A 21,536-nucleotide genomic window follows, 5' to 3' on the forward strand; every position below is an offset into this window, starting at 1 on the left:
ATGACGTGGTGTGCGCTGTGGAATTTGCACATAGAAATCTAACGGAATGCACCTTTAATGTGGAATAGGTACAAAGTGCGGTATAAAGTGACTAAGCTAATGTTAAAGAAATGTAGTCATTTCAGAGAAAATGGAAATCCAATTTGAGGATGTAAGAGATGAGACATTTCTCAGAATTGCCCACGCCTTCAGCTGATTGCCTGAAAAGTCCTACCAAAGTGTCTTCATTCGGAATTGTTGAGCAAACCGTTGCAAAGCAATTTTTCTAAACCTCAGTGATGAGTGATGCTTTTAATATAAAAGAGTCCATCAAAGCCTAAGCTGCATGGCAGGGTTAGCTTGGGAGTGGTGTGTAAAGTACTTAGTGGATTCTTAGCCTGTATTTTACACAGAATAACAGAATAGAATATAGATTATGCTTCTGAATGTGGGAAAGGTAAAGTAGGTCATTTTGTGTCACTGCAGATGATTGCAGTGGCCAACATCCTCTCTGAAACATTAAGTCAAGGTGGGGTTTCTTTTTTTAACCTGCCAACAGTCAGCACGCTTCCCTCCCCAACATTATGGTTTGTGGTTAAGAGACAACATGTTCTGCCCTTTTATCTGAAAAAGAACAAGGGCATGCAGACATTTCTCGCCCCAACAGTTTCATTTACAAGAGTAACTGAAACAGGTTTGAGGAGCTGTCGACGGCTGCATGGAACCGTGTTAACAGTCTAGCAAACCCAAGTCTCTTTGGTCATACGCAAGCTGATCAACCCTGGATTTGTCACCTGTTAGGAGACTTTACACACTAACTCCGTCAAGGGGTTGTTGAGGTGATGGATGCAAAGGAACACTGGTTCTTGCAAGGATTTCTGGTTCTTGCTATGGTAATAGCTCAAGGTATGAATCTTTCTCTCTACTCAGTCTCAGGGGCTTCAAGTGGCTCTTGGCCCAGCGTCAATTCTGTTCAGCTTATCTCCGTAGTGATACAATTATCATACCACCAGAAACATAAAAGACAAATAAGAAGCATTTACTGTGATCAAAGTTTGACGTGAGGCTGAAGATTATGGTTAGCTTATCAGGGTGCATCCAACCAGTTTGTAGAGTCACAAGCTTGATTTAGTCATTACGTGCTAGGAATATGGGACCAAATACTTAACTTTTGACTATAATTCAAAAAATCTTTTAGGGGTGCAAATGTTTTATTTATTTTTTTAACAAAAATTACTTGTTAAACAAAATCTCTTTCTCTGAACAATTGTATTAGTATAAAATAATACAATTTCCCAAATGTTTTGCCTACAATAATATACCTCAGTATTTTAATTATTTATTTTATACAGTCATTATTGCTCATCTTTAACAAGGGTGTCAATAATTTCAGACCCCATGTATTCATACTACTGAACAGGACAGCAACTCACTGAATTTTTTTATATTTTTATTTAAACACTTTTTACATTTCCTTTATAAAGGGGCAACTAGTAAATGTCCTTCTAGTCCTCTGTGCTACAAAAAAACTGAAAGTGCTACCATCTATACATGTGAATGGGAGACGTCTGAGTCTATGAAGAATGCAACCTATGAGCTTTTTTACAGGTAAGTTAACTAGCTATGCATGCTTGGGGACTTTCCATAAGTTACACAGACAGAGAAGTTTTATTATGACACCGGAAACCCAGCAAGTGCTGGGGATGCAGGGGCTAAACAATGTATGAGAAAATGAAGAACTCCTAATTAAAGAGCTACCTGTATATACATTGTAACAATTGTATTATAGCAAACAAAAAGGAAATAGTGTTGTGATATGTGAGCGCGTGCACGTTACGTTCACTGGCAGATAAAGCAAGACAGAGAGTTTGACAGTAGGAAGACAGTTCATTCTCAAGCACAAGGCAGTACTATCAACCTTAGTAGATCCCCAGGTAATAACATTTTTTGATCGTACAAATATCTGTTCAGTGTGTGAACCAAATGTTGCTCTCATCCTTAATGTTTTCAGCCGCTCCAATTCCACTGAAAGTAGATCATTGGGCAGTAGTAGGAAGAGCTATATCTGTGTGCAAGACAATACAGTGCTCAACAAAGCGTTGGTGGATATATGGGTGGTCGCTTACATGGGCAACTGGAGATGCCAGTCACTCAATACCACTGTTACACTTTCTGAAAGAGGTAAATCATTTTTAAAAACTTTTATTCTGTGTAAAATGCAGGCTAAGAATCCACTAAGTACTTTACACAACTGACCACGGTATGATTTGAATCCCAAGATTCATATTGTAATCTTAGTTTTTTGTGTAACATTATTTGCTTTCTCGAGGCAGTTAAGTATGAAGCTCCCCAAAGTATGTCTATGGCGAGATCCTCCAACAATCTTACCCTCAGCTGGGATAACAAGAACGGTAATAAAGGTAATCAGGGCCTTGCACAGACCTTTGGGAGATTAGCTAGTTTTATGTGTTACAAGTAACGAGACTTAAGTTTACATTTTTTGGTTTGTAAACAAAACCAATCTGAAAAAGCAATTTGTCATATGTGCACGTGCCTGAAGATGCTGTCATAGAGGTCAAGTTCAGAAGACTAGAGGAAACCTCAGGGACATGGGTGAGACCTCTTCTCTTCCTTGCAGCAATGCTCTCATTCATTATTTTCTGATTCGTTTAGTATTTTTGCCTCAATTAATTTCACCTTGTCTCTGTTGGTCTAGAAGACATTTAAGAAAGAAGTCAAACAAGGTGAGCTCCTTTCAGTTTCATTTTAAGATCTTTTGAAATATAAGCAGCCACATTATTGTAATGTTTATTTAGTTATTTTACTGCAGTGTGGGTCTCAATAAAATGGAGTATTTGAAAAGTGCAAAGCTATCACAACTAGAGTGAGACTTGCAGTAAACCTGTGCTTGTCTGTACAGCCATGGTCACTCTGGAGAATCTCCAGAACGAATCTGTGTACGAACTACAGGTCAGACAAATGTCCAAGCATGTCAAACATCCCCTGTGGAGCGACTGGACTCCAATCCTGGACGTTCCCACTGGTGAGCAATGGATATTTAAATAGTCTGTGCAGCAGCCTACAGTGAAACTCACCAGGGTTGATGGCAATTCTATTCGAAATCAGTCAATTCTGTTCACATAGAGATGATGATTGGAAACAGTGGCAAGTTTTTAAATTCATGAATTGAATTTCAATCTCCTGTATTGTCAGAATTTTTTATTGACTCTATGTCCCGAAATGAAGACATGTTCCTAGCTTTGCCCTTCTAGAATTGCAGAGGATGTACCATTTCTGGTTGTAACTGTCATTTTGCTGCAGAAATACCAAATCCCCCAGAGGTTAACTGGACAGTAGAGGATTTTAACAATGGTACTCGACTACTCAAGCTGACTTGGGGTGTAAGTTACAAAATGCTACAAAACATTGAAAATTAAGTAACATTCTAGACTCTGCTGGTTACAATTAGGCTCAAATTGTGTTTCAAAGAGTTGCATCACTTAATTCTATTTGTGTACCCCTGTGTCTTCCAGACACCACCTTATCCAGTCTCTATGCAGGTGAATTACAACCTCTCTCTCCATATTTGGCCTTGCCTACTAAAGCGAAAGAACTTCACCAGTGTCACTACCACTGAGATCAGTGTTTATGTGACTTACTCTGCTGTCAGTGGTGACATTAATGCCTTTAATAAAGTGGGAAAGTCATCCCCGACACATATCCTTGTCCCAGCAAAACATCTTACATTTCCCAGCAAGTGTAAGTATGTGTGTGTGTGTGTGTGTGTGTGTGTGTGTGTGTGTGTGTGTGTGTGTGTGTGTGTGTGTGTGTGTGTGTGTGTGTGTGTGTGTGTGTGTGTGTGTGTGTGTGTGTGTGTGTGTGTGTGTGTGTGTGTGTGTGTGTGTGTGTGTGTGTGTGTGTGTGTGTGTGTGTGTGTGCGCGCTTATGCTTCATTTACTTCTACACAATGATGTTAATTCCTTAAATCAAAATGTTGTTATTTCATTTCCAATTAGCTTGGCCTAATGACAGACTCATCCCACTCAATTATGCGCATGGCTTTATGAAATCCTGCCTGGAGTGGTACAAGTTAACAGACGGAGAAACGCGACCAGAAAAAGTGAATAGATCAAAACTAAATGGAACCGTGGAGAAAAAACTAAAACATATCAGAGAAAGTAAGGGGGAACGGGGGGAAGAATAGGACATTTCTGTGTTCGTTTTACTGTGCTTTACCAAGTGTGATATATCAAGATATACAGGTGGTATGTCTCGCAAACTGAGATAATAAACACGTCTGGTTTTGTTTCAGAGATGGACGACTATGTACGTTACTATTACCTCGTTCACAAACAAACGGATGGAAAGCCACACTCAACAGAGATGTGTCTCATGTATAAAAAGGAGGGTGGTAAACTAAGCTCATATAAAACAAATCTGACTGTCACAGCAATGCTTGTATGCAGTTCTTTCCTACATAATAATGTATACATTATCTAACACGGATGTCTTGTTTTCAGCACCCAGTAAGGCACCTGATCATTTCACTGCTCCTATTCTTAATGTTACAACCAATTCTGCAATGCTGCATTGGAAACCTATTCCTGTGCCAGACCAGCGAGGTTTCCTTACACACTATGAAGTCTGCTACACAAGGAGAGGCCCAAAAAACGAGTCACACATTGAAACTGGTAAAGTCCTACTCCTAACGAAATGAGTCGATGCCCTGTGATAAATGTGTAATTTATGTAATTGTGTAATTAATGTATATAGATGAATATCGCATTTTTGTCTCTTATCAGAGTGTCACAACAGCTTTGCATCAAAAACAGAGTATCTTGTTCAAAACCTGACACCTGGGTCCATCTACTACATCCATCTCGCTGGAGCAACAGCTGCCGGTTCAGGACCAACGACAACTATCGAAATCGCGACAAAGCCTCTACCCCAGTCCGTTATTGGTAGGAATTAGGAATGTATTATTTTTATGGCACAGACTAGACCAGAGAACCAGCAAAAATGTTAAACTATTTTGAAATTATGAGAGTCCACATTCATGTTGTAATTGACTTTATCACTCGTGATTTTCACTTTTCAAATGAGTGATATGTGGATGCTGCCTGCATTGTTTTTCCCCACAGACTCAAGATGCTTATCGAACTCAACAACATAAAATGTAATAATTATCTCCTTTATCTTTTCCAATAAGGTTGGATCATAGCTGGCATAATTGTTTTAATTGCAATATTAATAACAGTATGCTTGTTCATCATCAAGAGGTAAGCTGAAAATATATACTTTTTAATAACATCCGATCTTCAGGATTAGCAAGAAAGCCTAGTCTTTCAGGGATGAATATTTATTGTTCATTTTTCAATGACTTCAAAAACATTTCAAACATCATTCTAAACAGCATCTATAACTTTTGTTCTAATTCTAAGACATAAAAGAAAGATCTTCCCACCAATACCACGTCCTGTGGTCGCAGAGTCGGTGAATTATCGAGCGAGGAATCAGGTCAGATCCTTTTAACAATTGACATATTTAGGATCGTGTTCAGACTTTACTGTGTAGAACTCTGCATTTTCCCTAAATGTCCTGCTTTGTAAGAAGTTAGACATGTATTTCAAGTCAGAATGCACGCAGCACATGATTGAACTGAAACCGAATTGAAAGTAGACATCATGTGACATGGTTTGATCTTTTACACTAAATCACAAATGATAAAGTACCATAGACATGATTGAGCCCTGTCAGGCTGCCATCATAAAAGGTAGGGTTAGCTATTGTGTCTACAGAGGTGCTCAGGTCTATATGAATACATTGGTGGGAGGAAAGCACCTGCTGAGCAAGGAAAGCACAAACATGGTGAGAAGAATCTTCCCTTGGCACTCAGTCGCCACAAACCTTCCATAGATTCCACAAACAATAATGTACCCCAAACTTATTAAATAGCTGGTTTATCAACTCAACTTTTTACAAAACATGTGAAACTGATGCGTTATAGGTGTAAAGCATAAATATCTGGTGCACGACTTTATGCGTGTGCTTAACTTGAACCTTTGTCCAAGTCATGTATTGATGCTGACATCATTGAGACATTGGCATGATTTGATCCTGAATGGGTATCCCTTTGTCTCAACAGAACATGTATGAGAAGGAAGAGGTGCATGAGCTGCAGCTACATGACAACTGCAGCCAAGAGCCCAACCCCGAGGAAGCCACTGTCCTGGAGGTGTCTGAGACACACGAGTGTGAAGACACGGACGAGAAGTGCCTGAGAGAATCCAGCACCCCAGTCAGTGACCTGCTGAGCCCTGATTACAAGGGCCAGGTGCTACGTCTAGAAACCCCTGATTCAAGCCAAGGAGAGATTGACTGTATGGTCACCATGTTGATGTACAGGAACGGTCTGGTCTTTGATATGAAAGCATACTCCACCGAGGATGTCGGGATCCCACTTTAGAGATCACTGCTGTAGCACTCGCTTGAAGCCTGTAATTATAATGTATGACCCCATTATTATGGTGTATTGTCACTTTCTATTGGTCCTGACTAAATAACAGCCATTTTGAGTCAGTTGAGAGAATCGACATATTATAAGCCTTATAATAATACATTGTAAAGGTTTATTCTTGTTTCTAACAAGTGCATCCTTTAAGTACAGTGTTAGCAACACTGGCAGAGTGTGGTGACAGTGGCCTGGCTGGGCCATTTAGCACTTTGTCTGTTCAAATGTTCAGGCTACTTCATTAACAGATAATTATTATATTATTGTGGACATTAAACCTATTTTTATTTTTTATTATTATTTATTTTTTTACCCCCTTTTTCATGGGGGAGATTGTTAGCAGTTACTGTCTTGTCTCATCGCTACAACTCCCGCACGGACTCGGGAGAGGCGAAGGCACTGCTTCTTAACACAGCACGCATCCAATGTGTCGGAGGAAACACCGTACACTTAGCGACCTGGTCAGCGTGCACTGCGCCCGGCCCGCCACAGGAGTCACTAGTGCGTGATGAGACAAGGATATCCCTGCCGGCCAAACCCTCCCTAACCCGGACGACACTAGGCCAATTGCGCCGCCCCATGGGCCTCCCGGTCGCGGCCGGCTGCAACAGAGCCTGGGCTCGAACCCAGAGTCTCTGGTGATGCAGTGCCTTAGACCACTGCGCCACCTGGGAGGCCCGCTAAACTTATTTTCTTGACAATAAGCAAAAACAACATGGAGAAAAACAACAGACAACTTCATGTACATACATTTCCACAAACATTAATGGCATCACACTTGCTCAGACCCACATGTTCCCACCGTATCCACACAAACAAAGATGTGTAATGGGTTGGCACTCAAAAAGATATCGCATAAAGCTTACAGTACTTCATTATTCAATGTTTTAAATTATTTTCACTGCATCAGACGTTTCGGCTTTACAGCCTTCTTCATTTTGTCCACGCCTAATGTTGTTTCTAATGCTCTGCCCCGTGTGACTTCAAATTGTGTTATGTTGTTTCTGTCTATAGCCAGATTTTTGTCAATATTTAAATAATAAAGCATTTGATTCTTCCATTCTCTTAAAGATGGAGTATCATTTGACTTCCAGTATTTAAGTAATAGCTTCTTCCAGAGGCGCAACTTTCACTGGGAACGGTGGGATATGACCCCCCCACATTCTAAAATTGCATTTCCCCCCCAGTTTTATCATTGCACTGTGAAACAAAAAAGCATCATCGGTGTGCTTTATGACCATGCGGACGCCTCAGAGTGGTAGGCTGTTTGGCTAACATTAGCTAGCTAGCTCACTAACTGTAGGTATTATTTTTGCCTCACTCACACTAGACCTGAATTAAATGATGAAACCAGTGTTCAAACGTTTCTTGACAGCGCAATGTGAGTTTTTATTTGAGTCAGTATAGCAATGCAACGTTATTGATTATGTTAATATAATCTCAGACATAAATTACTGCAGAATAAGACCATCCATAGAGCATCCTATATGCCAGTGAAACTGAATAACATGCACTCAGAAATGTAATTCCTCTGCTGGAAGTGTAAAACACAAAAGGGGACATATTTGCATATGTTATGGTCTTCGGAAGGCTGGCTGAAATCTGGCAAAGAGTATGTTCCTTTATCTCAGCATGTTAACAGATTCTCCCTGTTTTGGTTTGCTTGGAAATGTTGATACCAGAGACTGTTCTCAGATGAAACTGTGTAACCCAGTATTTATAGCGCCTAAGAAACGCATTGCCATTAATTGGAAGGTTGGTTATGGTCCCACAATGTCACAATGGATGGCAGAAATGTCAAGTTATGCATCACTAGATTTGATTTACAACAAGATTAAGGGTATACTGTGCAACTTTCATAAGGTCTGGGTGGCTTATATAGCACTAGCGGTTCTGGGGGGGGGGCAGGGGGGGCAGTGCCCCTGTGACAACAATTTTGGACCCCCTGAAGTATGAAATAACGTATCTCAGGTCCACAATGTCAGATGACAGATTAAGCAATTTAGGTGTATTAAGTATTGAGTCAAGGAGGGCAAAGGCCTTGAGTCTAGATGAATTTGCTGATCTTTTTGCAAAAAAAACCCCACAAAAACCGGAGAATACAGTTGATGTGACCTGATATTGAATATGTAATGCAAATGAAAATTATAATGGAAATGCAAATAAATTGTTGAATGATTATAAACATGGTCTTTTGCCTGCTAATGCCTGCAATGCAGTGAAGAAAACGATATGACAACAATAACGTCTAATGTAACTGGCCCCTCTAACAGTACAACTGGCCCCAGCTTGGCCCCCCAGTGGTCTAGAACCGCCACTGTTATATAGAGTAGCCTACTGTATGACAAAACGGGTCTGTATTGAAAATATTATACTTTTTTTAGTCGAGCAGTCGCAAATATACATATAATTTTTTTCATGGCACACGAGACACATATCTGATTTGCCCCTGTCTCAGTGGACTAATCCATTGAGGAGGCCGCGGGATGCCACAGTCCAAGAATATGGGGAGTGTGGCTCATGCACAAGGCACGTCTCACTCCCGCTATTTTGTGGTTATTCATTGTTTCATAATAACTTAATTGTGTGCATTGTTTGCTGTGTCTGTCAATTCCCCATTATATACATCACCAGTAATAGCCTACATTTACCGTTAGTTCCCATAATTTCTCATCTGCAATGTTTGCTTGGTTATGGTAATTTCTGTTAATGCATTCAATATATTATTATTACAGTCATTTACCGTTCTCATTGTTGGAGTGGATATGTGTTTTGCAGAACTCAACATATGCTACACTTGTCTTTTGTTTTTAAAATCAATTGAGAATGACAATAGTTCCTCAAAGTATTTGAACAATATTTCCAGTTTTCTCCCTTTCGATAACCCCTCAGCATGAAAGGGAAAAATGTAATGCTCTAATCCAGTGGAAATGTCATAAAATACCTGATTACTTCTTATCCCTTACACAAATAGCCTACCACTGGCACACAGATTGGTAGAAATGGTAAGATAAATTGGCACTCCAAATGGAAAAGGTTGTCGACCACTGGTGTAGCCTATTACCGGCAACTTCAGGAGCATAAGGAGGGTCGAGAGTTTTTTTTTCTGGTTAGGATATCTTGATCTCTGGCTCCCTCTTGAATCATTTGTGTGTCTTCATTATTTAATCAAACAGCGTGCTTAAAGCATCAGACACGTTCAGGACATATAGCCTAGTTGATTTTATTAAAACACATAGGGTGTGTCTATACACAACCAATCGCTTGGTCGAAAGAAAAGACTACTCTTGGTGGACCAAGATGTTTTTGGTCGGGGACAGCCCAAGTAGAAAGGCAGGAAATTAGTTTTAGATGCCACAAATAATTATGAGGGAGGACCCCCTGCCAGGTTATGTCCCCCACCCCACTTCTAAAACCAAAGTTGCGCCCCTGGCTTCTTCAATATAAGTGCCCAAAATAATATTGTCCAGCCCATTGGGTATCTCACCGCACCCCCATATACCATGTCTTGAAATATGCAGATAGACGGGTTAAAAGTACATTTACATTGTAAAACTTCTGAGAGCCAGCTTTCTAACTCTGCCCATAATTTCTGGACTTTATAGCACCCCCAGAAAGTATGAATTATTGAGTCATTGTTAGTTTTACACTTAAGACATGACTCTGCCGTTGTGCTGTAGAATTTGTGAATCTTGTCTCTTATATAATAAATTATATACACTACCGTTCAAAAGTTTGGGGTCACTTACAAATTTCCTTGTCTTCCATGAAAACATACATACCCTTTTTCAAATCACAACCGGCCATGATTGGGAGTCCCATAGGGCGGCGCACAATTGGCCCACCGTTGTCCGGGTTTGGCTGGTGTAGGCCGTCATTGTAAATAAAAATGTGTTCTTAACTGACTTGCCTAGTTAAATAAAGGTTAAATACAAATATTACAATTAAAAACCATTTCTGTATGGACCTCGCTTTGTGCACGGGTGCATTGTCATGCTGAAACAGGAAATGGCCTTCCCCAAAGTTGGAAGCACAGAATCGTCTAGAATGTCATTGTATGCTGTAGCATTAAGATTTCCCTTCACTGGAACTAAGGGGCCTGGCCCAAACCATAAAAAACAGCCCCAGACCAATATTCCTCCTCCACCAAACTTTACAGTTGGCACTATGAATTCAGACAGGTAGCGTTCTCCTGGCATCAGCCAAACCCCAGATGGTGAAGCGTGATTCATCACGCCAGAGAACACGTTTCCACTGCTCCAGAGTCCAATACCGGCGAGCTTTACACTCTCCAGCCAACGCTTGGCATTGCATTTGGTGATCTTAGACTTGTGTGCGTGTCACGGCTGTCGTAGGAAGAAGTGGACCAAAGTGCAGCGTGTGTGTCGTTCCACATTTTATTTTAACTGTGAAACTATGCAATACATATAAATAAACTGAATAACAAAACAAACCGTGACGCAGAGTTGAAACATACACAAACTCAAAAACATCTCCCAAAAACCAAGGTGGAAAAAAACCCTACTTAAGTATGATCTCCAATTAGAGACAACGAGGACCAGTTGCCTCTAATTGAGATCATCCCAAACAAAACCCCAACATAGAATTACAAAACTAGAACCTGAACATAGAAATAGAAAACATAGAAGAAAAAAACCCTGTAACGCCCTGACCTACTCTACCATAGAAAATAACATTTTTCTATGGTCAGGACGTGACCGTACCCCCCCCAAAGGTGCGGACTCCGACCGCACCTAAACAAAACAACAACAAAACCCCCCCCAAAAAGAAAAAAAAGAAAAGGGAGGGCATGGTGGGTAACTATTGTCTATGGCGGCTCTGGTGCAGTACACATAACCTTCTCATCCCGCGGATCCTCCCACAGAGGAGGCGGCTCCGGTTCGGGGCGTAACCCCCGCTCTGCCCGCTGATCCCTCTGCTTCTGTGCCACCGGACCGTGGATCGTCATCGGAGGAACCGGACTGTAGATCATCGCCGGAGGCTCTGTACTGCAGACCGCCGCTGGAGACTCTGGGCTGCAGAACGCCGCTGGAGGTTCTGGGCTGCAGGCCGTCGCTGGAGACTCTGGGCTGCAGGCCGTCGCTGGAGACTCTGGGCTGGGGAACGTCGCTGGAGGGTCTGGGCTGGGGAACGTCGCTGGAGGGTCCGGGCTGGGGAACGTCGCTGGAGGGTCCGGGCTGGGGAACGTCGCTGGAGGGTCCGGGCTGGGGAACGTCGCTGGAGGGTCCGGGCTGGGGAACGTCTCAGGAGGGTCCGGGCTGGGGAACGTCTCAGGAGGTTCCGGACTGTGGGCCGTCTCAGGAGGTTCCGGACTGTGGGCCGTCTCAGGAGGTTCCGGACTGTGGGCCGTCTCAGGAGGTTCCGGACTGTGGGCCGTCTCAGGAGGTTCCGGACTGTGGGCCGTCTCAGGAGGTTCCGGACTGTGGGCCGTCGCCGGAAGCTCTGGACTGGGAACTGTCGCCGGAAGCTCTGGACTGGGAACTGTCGCCGGAAGCTCTGGACTGGGAACGGTCGCCGGAAGCTCTGAACTGGGAATGCGCACTGGAGGCCTGATGCGTGGGGCTGGCACAGGTGGCGCCAGACTAGTAACACGCACCTCAGGGCGAGTGCGGGGAGTAGGAACAGGACACCCCGGACTGGGTAGGCGTACTGGAAGCCTGATGCGTGGGGCTGGCACAGGTGGCGTCAGACTGGTAACACGCACCTCAGGGCAAGTGCGAGGAGCAGGCACAGGGCGTACCAGGCTGAATAGACTCACTGGAGGCCGGGTACGTGGGGCAGGCACAGGATATACTGGGCCGTGGAGGCGCACTGGAGATCTCGAGCGTAGAGCTGGCACGACCCGTTCTGGTTGGATGCTCAACCTAGCTCGACAAATGCGGGGCGCTGGCACAGATCGCACCGGCCTGTGAATAACACGGTGCTTGCTTCGTCACTCGCTCCCCACGGTAAGCACGGGGAGTTGGCTCAGGCCTCCAACCTGACTCTGCCAATCTCCCCATGTACCCCCACAAAAAATTATTTGGGGCTGCCTCTCGCACTTGCCTCGTGGTTGGTATAGTGCCTCGTAATATCGCCGCTCCGCTCTCGCTGCCTCAATTTCCTCTTTAGGACGGCGATACTCCCCAGCCTGCCTCCAGGGTCCTTTCCCGTCCAATATCTCCTCTCAAGTTCATTTGTCCTGCTGACCACGCTGCTTGGTCCTTTGGTGGTGGGAGAGTCTGTCACGGTTGTCGTAAGGAGAAGTGCAGCGTGTGTGTCGTTCCACATTTTAGTTTCACTGTGAAACTTTGCAATACATACATAAATAAATTGAACAAACAAAAACAACAACCCGTGACGCAGAGTAGAAACATACACTAACTCAGAAATATCTCTAGTTAAGTATGATCTCCAATTAGAGACAACGAGGACCAGCTGCTTCTAATTGGAGATCATCCCAAACAAAACCCCAACATAGAAATATAATACTAGAACCTCAACATAGAAATAGAAAACATAGAGAGAAAAAAACCCTGTCACGCCCTGACCTACTCTACCATAGAAAATAACATCTTTCTATGGTCAGCACGTGACAGTGCGGCTGCTTGGCCATGGAAAAACATTTTATTAAGCTCCTGATGCACAATCCCACGTGTGCCACCCTTTGGGATTCCAGTTGTGATACAGCCTGGGATCAAACCCAGGTCTGTATTGACACCTCTAGCACTGCGATGCAGTGCCTAAGATCGCTGTGCCACTCGGGAGGCCGTACAGACGAATTTTATGGGTTACATTCTTTAGCACTCGCCGGTCCCGTTCTGTGAGCTTGTGTGGCCTGCCACTTCGAGGCTGAGACCTGGTTGCTCCTAGGCGTTTCCACTTCACAATAACAGCACTTACAGTTGTCCGGGGCAGCTCTAGCAAGGCAGAAATTTGACTAACTGACTTATTGGAAAAGTGCCATCCTATGACGGTGCCACGTTGAAAGTCACTGAACTCTTCCGTAAGGCCATTCTAATGACAATGTTTTTCTATGGAGATTGCATGGCGGTGTGCTCGATTTTATACACATGTCAGCAAAGGGTGAGGCTGAAATAGCTGAATCCACTAATTTGGGGAACAGTGTTTCAACATACTTTTGTATATATTGTGGAAGTTTCTACATGTCTGGTGAGCCTATTAACAGTAGGGGCTGTAACTCTGAGCTAGATGCTGGATGTGACATCCAGCATCCGCTATAGAGTTACATCTAGCATCCGGCACAGAGTTACATTCAGCATCTGGCTCAGAGTTACATCCAGCATCCGGCACAGAGTTACATTCAGCATCCGGCTCAGAGTTACATCCAGTATCCGGCACAGAGTTACATTCAGCATCCGGCTCAGAGTTACATCCAGCATCCAGCATCCGGCTTACAGTTGCATCAAGCATCCAACTATGAGCTGAATGCAACACACTTCAAAATAAGAGTCACCCTATATGTCATGCCAAAATAAAAATTCTGTGACTTCCAATTTCAAAATAAGAGTCCCCCAATTAGTCATGTATGTTTTTAATGTAGATTTAATTTAATTTCAGTGGTAATATAAAAACTCAGTGGAGAATGTCAAACATGTTTACTGCCAAGGCACAGATATAAATTAAACTCAATGTCGCTGTTAACCCACCCCTTTGTTTGTGTTAGCCCAACTAATGTTAGGTTGATCCTGAACAGAACAGACGCATCTACGTTTGCATCTATGTCGTATCGTTGACTCCTGCTTAAAATGTGACATTGTCTGAAATACATTCCACAAAGTTATTCCAGTCTCAGTCTCTTCCCTGGGTGAAACAGTGTGAGCTCCCACCAGATATGTACTGTATAAACAGGCATAGCTCCCCATGCTCTTGTTTAAACCTGGTCAACACACTTATCCCTCTTTTATTTTTTTATTTTTTTATTTCACCTTTATTTAACCAGGTAGGCTAGTTGAGAACAAGTTCTCATTTACAACTGTGACCTGGCCAAGATAAAGCACGGCAGATTGACACATACAACAACACAGAGTTACACATGGAATAAACAAACATACAGTCAATAATACAGTATAATTTTTTTTTTAAAGTCTATATACAGTGCGTGCAAATGAGGTAAGATAAGGAAGGTAAGGCAATAAATAGGCCATGGTGGCGAAGTAATTACAATATAGCAATTAAACACTGGAATGGTAGATGTGCAGAAGATGACTGTGCAAGTAGAGATACTGGGGTGCAAAGGATCAAGATAAATAAATATATACAGTATGGGGATGGGGTAGTTGGATGGGCTATTTACAGATGGGCTATGTACAGGTGCAGTGATCTGTGAGCTGCTCTGATAGCTGGTGCTTAAAGCTAGTGAGGGAGATATGAGTCTCCAGCTTCAGTGATTTTTGCAGTTCGTTCCAGTCATTGGCAGCAGGGAACTGGAAGGAAAGGCGGCCAAAGGAGGAATTGGCTTTGGGGGTGACCAGTGAGATATACCTGCTGGAGCGCGTGCTACGGGTGGGTGCTGCTATGGTGACCTGTGAGCTGAGATAAGGCGGGGCTTTACCTAGCAGAGATTTGTAGATGACCTGGAGTCAGTGGGTTTGGCGACGGGTATAAAGCGAGGGCCAGCCAACGAGAGCGTACAGGTCGCAGTGGTGGGTAGTATATGGGGCTTTGGTGACAAAACGTATGGCACTGTGATAGACTGCATCCAATTTGTTGAGTAGAGTGTTGGAGGCAATTTTATAAATGACATCGCCGAAGTCGAGGATCGGTAGGATGGTCAGCTACATATACAATACCTTCAGAAAATATTCATACCCCTTAACAAATTACATTTTTTGTGTTACAGCCTGAATTCAAAATGTATTAAATATTTTTTTCCTCACCCATCTACACACATTACCTCATAATGATGAAGTGAAAACATGTTTTAAGAAATGTTTGAATATGTATTGAATATGAAATTTCCATAAGTATTTACACCCCTGAGTGAATACTTTGTAGAAGCACCTTTGGCAGTACAGCTGTGAGTCTTTCTGGGTAAGTCTCTAAGAGCTTTCCACACCTAGATTGTGCAACATTTTCCCATTGTTCTTTTCAAAATTCTTCAAGCTCTGTCAAATTGGTTGTTGATCATTGCTAGACAACCATTTTCAAGTCTTGCCATAGTAAATTTAAGTCAAAACTATAACTCGGCCACTCAGGAACATTCACCGTCTTTTTGGTAAGCAACTCTTGTCACATCCTGACCAGTAATAGGGGTTATTTGTTATTATAGTTTGGTCAGGATGTGGCAGGGGGTGTTTGTTTTATGTGGTTCAGGGTGTGTTTTGTGTATGTGTTTAGGTAGATGGGGTGTTAGTATTTTTCTATGTTCTATCTAGTCTATTGTAGTTCTTTGTTTAGTTTATTGGGGTTGTACCTTCAATTGGAGGCAGCTTGTTATCGTTGCCTCTGATTGAGGGTCCTATATTTGGGAGTTTGTTTTCATGGGATTTTGGTGGAAGATTGTGCTTGTTTAGCTGTGTGCCTGACAAGACTGTCCAGTTCGTTTGTGTTTTGTATACGTTTATTGTGTTTCCCTTCTTCACCAAATAAAAAGAAGATGAGTATATATTTTCCCGCTGCGTCTTGGTCTTTACCCTACGACACCCGTGACCACTCTACAGTGTAGATTTGGAATTGTGTTTTAGGTTATTGTCCTGATGAAAGGTGAATTCATATCCCAATGTCTGGTGGAAAGCAGATTGAAACTCTAGGATTTTTCATGTGCTTAGCTCCATTCCGTTTCTTTTTTTGTCCTGAAAAACTCCTGTCCTTAATGATTACAAGCATTACAAACATAGCACGATGCAGCCACCACTATGCTTGAAAATATGGTGAGTGGTACTCAGTAATGTGTTGTATTGGATTTTCCCCAAACAAAACACTTTGAATTCGGGAACAAAAAGTGAATTGCTTTGCCACATTATTTGCAGTATTACTTTAGTGCCTTGTTGCCAACAGGATGCATGTTTTGGAATGTTTGTATTCTGTACAGGCTTCCTTCTTTTCACTCTGTCAACTACAGTAGGTTAGTATTGTGGATTAGCTACAATGTTGCTGATCCATCCTCAGTTTAAAAAGTCACATTGGCCTCATGGTGAAATCCATGAGCGGTTTCCTTACCCTCCGGCAACTGAGTTAGGCAGGGCGCCTGTATCTTTGTAGTGACTGGGTGTATTGATGCAACATCCAAAGTGTAATGAATAACTTCACCATGCTCAAAGGGATATTCAATGTATATATTTTTTACCCTTCTACCAATAGGTGCACTTCTTTGCGAGGCATTGAAAAACCTCCCTTTGTGGTTGAATCTGTGTTTGAAATTCACTGCTTGACTGAGGGACCTTAACATATAAGTGTGGGGTACAGAGATAGATAGAGGCAGTCGTTCAAAAATCATGTTAAACACTATTATTGCTCACAGAGTGAGTCCACGCAACTTATGTGACTGGTTAAGCACATTTTAACTCCTGAACTTATTTAGGCTTGCCATAAGAAAGGGGTTGAATACTTATTGACTCAAGCATTTCATTTTAAATTAATTTGCCATCATACATTTCTAAAAGCATAATTCCACTTTGACATTATGGGCTATTGTGTGTAGGTCAGTGACCACAAATGTCGAGGAGATACGACACCACGATGGTGTGACCACACTTAGCACCTCCTTCTCCACTTCCCTCGCCTTTCCTTCCGTGTCCTCCTCGTCGCTGCAGGACGATTCTCAGATCTCTCCAACTGTCAGGAACACCCTTGATTTTGTGGAAATGCACTACCCCGTTGATTTACATTCAGCCGACTAAGATTTCTCCATAAGAATTCCCATTCAGTTCCTGAACTAAGTGGAATTGTGAGTGTAGAGCTCCCTAGGGGAGCCATCCTTACCTTTACTTGACGAGAACTCAGGCTTAGAGATTCAGTTCACTTCATGGATCTCCTTTCTTGCCAAAGTGTGACTGGGATTCAGAAAGATTCCACAATTCAGTTATATAGCAATGCTCTAGTCGTTCATGTGTTACTACTGCCACCTAGTGGTGCTTTAGATTAGTCCCTTTATGTGTAGTAAACTGTGCAGTAAATGATGCCTTTACAGTTTATATTGTAAATGGTGTCAAGTTATGTCATTGTATAATTGCTGTATATTATTCCTGATATTATTCCTGGCACTCTGCATTCTGCTTCCTCCTATATCTTGCCATCGTTGCGTTCTGACCAATGCCCAGAGGCGAACACACCCAAACCAAACCAGAAACCTACGAATAATACAGTCTTTAGCCTTCCATTACACATAACATTTGTAAACTGACCAGAATTTCCTATAACTATACAACACAAAAGTAAGATGCACAATGCTTACAATTTAAAGTCTGCAAATGACCTCCCTAAACATTGGTCTTTCTTGACTGTCAGGTCATCATTGCAGCTGGCAATATCACCTAGATAGAAAGAATAAAGAAAAGGAAAAGTTAGGAGCAATTACATAGGACCGAAGGCCAAGGAGGGTCATTGTTGATTTGCTTGAGAGAGAGAGAGAGAGAGAGAGAGAGAGAGAGAGAGAGAGAGAGAGAGAGAGAGAGAGAGAGAGAGAGAGAGAGAGAGAGAGAGAGAGAGAGAGAGAGAGAGAGAGAGAGAGAGAGAGAGAGAGAGAGAGAGAGAGAGAGAGAGAGAGAGAGAGAGAGAGAGAGAGAGAGAGAGAGAGAGAGAGAGAGAGAGAGAGAGAGAGAGAGAGAGAGAGAGAGAGAGCTGCAGGGCCAGATGGATTACCAGGACATGTGCACCGGGCATGTGCTGACCAACTGGCAGGTGTCTTCACTGACATTTTCAACATGTCCCTGACTGAGTCTGTAATACCAACATGTTTCAAGCAGACCACCATAGTCCCTGTGCCCAAGAACACGAAGACAACCTGCCTAAATGACTACAGACCCGTAGCACTCACGTCCGTAGCCATGAAGTGCTTTGAAAGGCTGGTAATGGCTCACATCAACACCATTATCCCAGAAACCCTAGACCCACTCCAATTTGCATACCGCCAAAACAGGTCCACAGATGATGCAATCTCTATTGCACTCCACACTGCCCTTTCCCACCTGGACAAAAGGAACACCTATGTGAGAATGCTATTCATTGACTACAGCTCAGCGTTCAACACCATAGTACCCTCAAAGCTCATCACTAAGCTAAGGATCCTGGGACTAAAAACCTCCCTCTGTGTCACGTCCTGACCAGCAGAGGGAGTAATTGTATTATAATTTGGTCAGGACGTGGCAGAAGGGTATTTGTTTTGTATGGTTGGGGTTGTGTGTATTATTAAAGGGGTGTTTGGTTTATGTAGTCTGGGGTTTGAGTATATGTTCTAGTGTTGGTTTTCTATGGTTTTCTAGTCTGTCTATTTCTGTGTGGCTCCCGATCAGGAACAGCTGTACTTCGTTGTTCCTGATTGGGAGTCATATTTAAAATGCTTGTTTTCACCTGTTTAGTTGTGGGTAGTTATCTTTAGCACTGCTGTTACTTTAGCATGTTAAACTGTCTTCTACTGTTCTTCGTTTTTGGTGTTCACTTTATTAAATAAATAATCAAGATGAGCATCCACATTCCTGCTGCGTTTTGGTCGTCCCTGCCCAACGACACCCGTGACACTCTGCAACTGGATACTGGACTTCCTGACGGGCCGCCCCCAGGTGGTTAGGGTAAGTAGCAACACATCTGCCACGCTGATCCTCAACACTGGAGCCCCCCAGGGGTGTGGGCTCAGTCCCCTCCTGTACTCCCTGTTCACCCACGACTGCATGGCCAGGCACGACTCCATCATTAAGTTTGCAGACGACACAACAGTGGTAGGCCTGATCACCGACAATGACATCCTACCCATGCTAGATTACGGAGAATTTATAGATTGGCAGGTAAAGGTGCTCTCGAGCAGCTAGATGTTCTTTACCATTCGGCCACCAGATTTGCTACCAATGCCCCTTATAGGACACATCATTGCACTCTGTACTCCTTTGTAAACTGGTCATCTCTGTATACCCGTCGCAAGACCCACTTGTTGATGCTTATTTATAAAACCCTCTTAGGCATCACTCCCCCCTATCTGAGATACCTACTGGAGTCCTCATCCTCCACATACAACACCTGTTCTGCCAGTCCCATTCTGTTAAAGGTCCACAAAGCACACACATCCCTGGGTCCCTCCTCTTTTCAGTTCGCTGCAGCTAGCGACTGGAACGAGCTGTTGTCTCTACCTTCTTGCCCTTCGCGCTGTTGTCTGTGCCCAATAATGTTTGCACCCTGGTTTGTGCTGCTACCATGTTGTTGTCATGTTGCCATGTTGTGTTGCTACCATGCTGTGTTGTCATGTGTTTATGCCATGCTATGTTGTTGTCTTAGGTCTCTCTTTATGTAATGGTGTGGTGTCTCTTTTGCCATGATGTGTGTGTGTGTGTGTGTGTGTGGTCCTATATGTACAGTATATAGTTTTTAATCCCAGCCCCCATCCCCGCAGGAAGCCTTTTGCCTTTTGGTTGGTCGTCATTGTAAATAATAATTTGTTCTTAACTGACTTTCCTAGTTAAATAAAGGTTAAAAAAATACAGTCATGTAAAATACAGTTCATATGAGGAAACCAGTAAATTGAAATAAATGAATTAGGCCCTAATCTATGGATTTTACATGACTGGGAATTCAGATATGCATCTGTAGGTCACAGATACCTTAAAAAAAGGTAGGGGAGTGGATCAGAAAACCAGTCAGTATCTGGTGCGACCACCATTTGCTAATGCAGCGTGACACATCTCCTTCGCCTAGAGTTGCTCAGGCTGTTGATTGTGGCCTGTGAAATGTCATTCCACTTCAATGGCTGTCTGAAGTTTCTGAATATTGGCGGTATAACTGGAGCACGCTGTCGTACACGTCGATCCAGAGCATCCCAAAAATGCTCAATGGGTGACATTTCTGGTCTGGTGAATACGCAGGCCATGGAAGAACTGGGACATTTTCAGCTTCCAGGAATTGTGTATAGATCCTTGCAACATGGGGTCGTGCATTATCATGCTGAAACTTGAGGTGATGGAGGTGTATGAATGGCATGACAATGGGCCTCAGGATCTCGTCACGGTATCTCTGTGTATTCAAATTTCCATCGATAAAATTGTGTTCATTGTCCGTAGTTTATGCCTGCCCATACCATAACCCCAATGCCACCATGGGGCACTCTGTTCACAAAGTTGACATCCGCAAACTGTGAGGCCGGTTGAACATACAGCCAAATTCTCTTAAACAACATTGGAGGCGGCATATGGTAGAGAAATGAATTTTAAATTCTCTGGCAACAGCTCTAGTGGACATTCCTGCAGTCAGCATGCCAATTGCACACTCCCTCAAAAAGTTAAGACATCTGTGGCATTGTGTTGTGTGACAAAACTGCACATTATAGAGTGGCCTTTTATTGTCCCCAGCACAAGGTTCACCTGTGTAATGTTCATGCTGTTTAATCAGCTTGTTGATATGCCACACCTGTCAGGTGGATGGATTATTTGGCATACCAGATATGCTCACTACCATTTGAGAGAAATAAGCTTTTGGTGCATATCGTAAATTTCTGGCATTTTTTATTTCAGATCACGAAACATGGGATCAACACTTTAGGTGTTGAGTTTATATTTTTGTGTGTTCAGTGTACATGCCATTCCACATCTATTTTGGGTTATAATCATGTTATAATGCTCATATACTGAATATATGTTCATTCATACCATTGTTATCAATCAACTGCATTACACATTACAATAATTCGAATTCAGATGCTAATCTGGTTGACGACACTAGCTAGCTAACCAAACCATTATGATGGTTATCTAGCATATTAGCTAGCCCGACTGCTACATCAGCAATAACAGCCGAGTGTAATCATAACGAATGCCTTAAACAGCAGTCCAAAACTACATATGAAATGCACAGGCAAATGCAAATCACTGTGGAATTCGTCTAG

The 21,536-nt window shown here is 42.8% G+C and overlaps 1 protein-coding gene across 6 annotated transcripts; it reads left to right on the forward strand.

The window, feature by feature from the left end:
- The first annotated feature begins 575 nt into the window (after nucleotides 1-575).
- Nucleotides 576-8,675, forward strand: il12rb1 (interleukin 12 receptor subunit beta 1). Of its 6 annotated transcripts, none has more exons than XM_014216098.2 (16): nucleotides 578-885; nucleotides 1,464-1,587; nucleotides 1,991-2,160; nucleotides 2,313-2,399; nucleotides 2,540-2,592; nucleotides 2,696-2,723; nucleotides 2,900-3,022; nucleotides 3,301-3,380; nucleotides 3,513-3,738; nucleotides 3,996-4,157; nucleotides 4,292-4,390; nucleotides 4,500-4,670; nucleotides 4,782-4,940; nucleotides 5,189-5,258; nucleotides 5,421-5,496; nucleotides 6,125-8,675. In XM_014216098.2, the coding sequence occupies exons 1-16, from the start codon at nucleotides 822-824 to the stop codon at nucleotides 6,443-6,445; spliced, it is 2,013 nt and encodes a 670-aa protein (XP_014071573.2). In that variant the 5' UTR covers nucleotides 578-821; the 3' UTR covers nucleotides 6,446-8,675. The 6 variants fall into 6 exon arrangements, with proteins under 6 accessions (XP_045543364.1, XP_045543366.1, XP_014071573.2 ...); XM_014216099.2 differs by having other exon boundaries at nucleotides 579-885; nucleotides 2,699-2,723; XM_045687408.1 differs by lacking the exon at nucleotides 1,464-1,587 and having other exon boundaries at nucleotides 576-885; nucleotides 2,309-2,399.
- The last annotated feature ends 12,861 nt before the right edge of the window (nucleotides 8,676-21,536 follow it).

The sequence above is a fragment of the Salmo salar genome, chromosome ssa10 (genome assembly GCF_905237065.1).
Source record: "Salmo salar chromosome ssa10, Ssal_v3.1, whole genome shotgun sequence".
Taxonomy (NCBI): Eukaryota; Metazoa; Chordata; class Actinopteri; order Salmoniformes; family Salmonidae; genus Salmo; species Salmo salar.

Bases quoted from the DNA above. Each gene is read 5' to 3' on its own strand.
- il12rb1 (XM_014216098.2), top strand. From the start codon at position 822: ATGGATGCAAAGGAACACTGGTTCTTGCAAGGATTTCTGGTTCTTGCT. The intron at 2,161-2,312 runs GTAAATCATTTT...TTCTCGAGGCAG, and splicing joins TGTTACACTTTCTGAAAGAG to TTAAGTATGAAGCTCCCCAA. The intron at 4,158-4,291 runs GTAAGGGGGAAC...GTTTTGTTTCAG, and splicing joins ACTAAAACATATCAGAGAAA to AGATGGACGACTATGTACGT.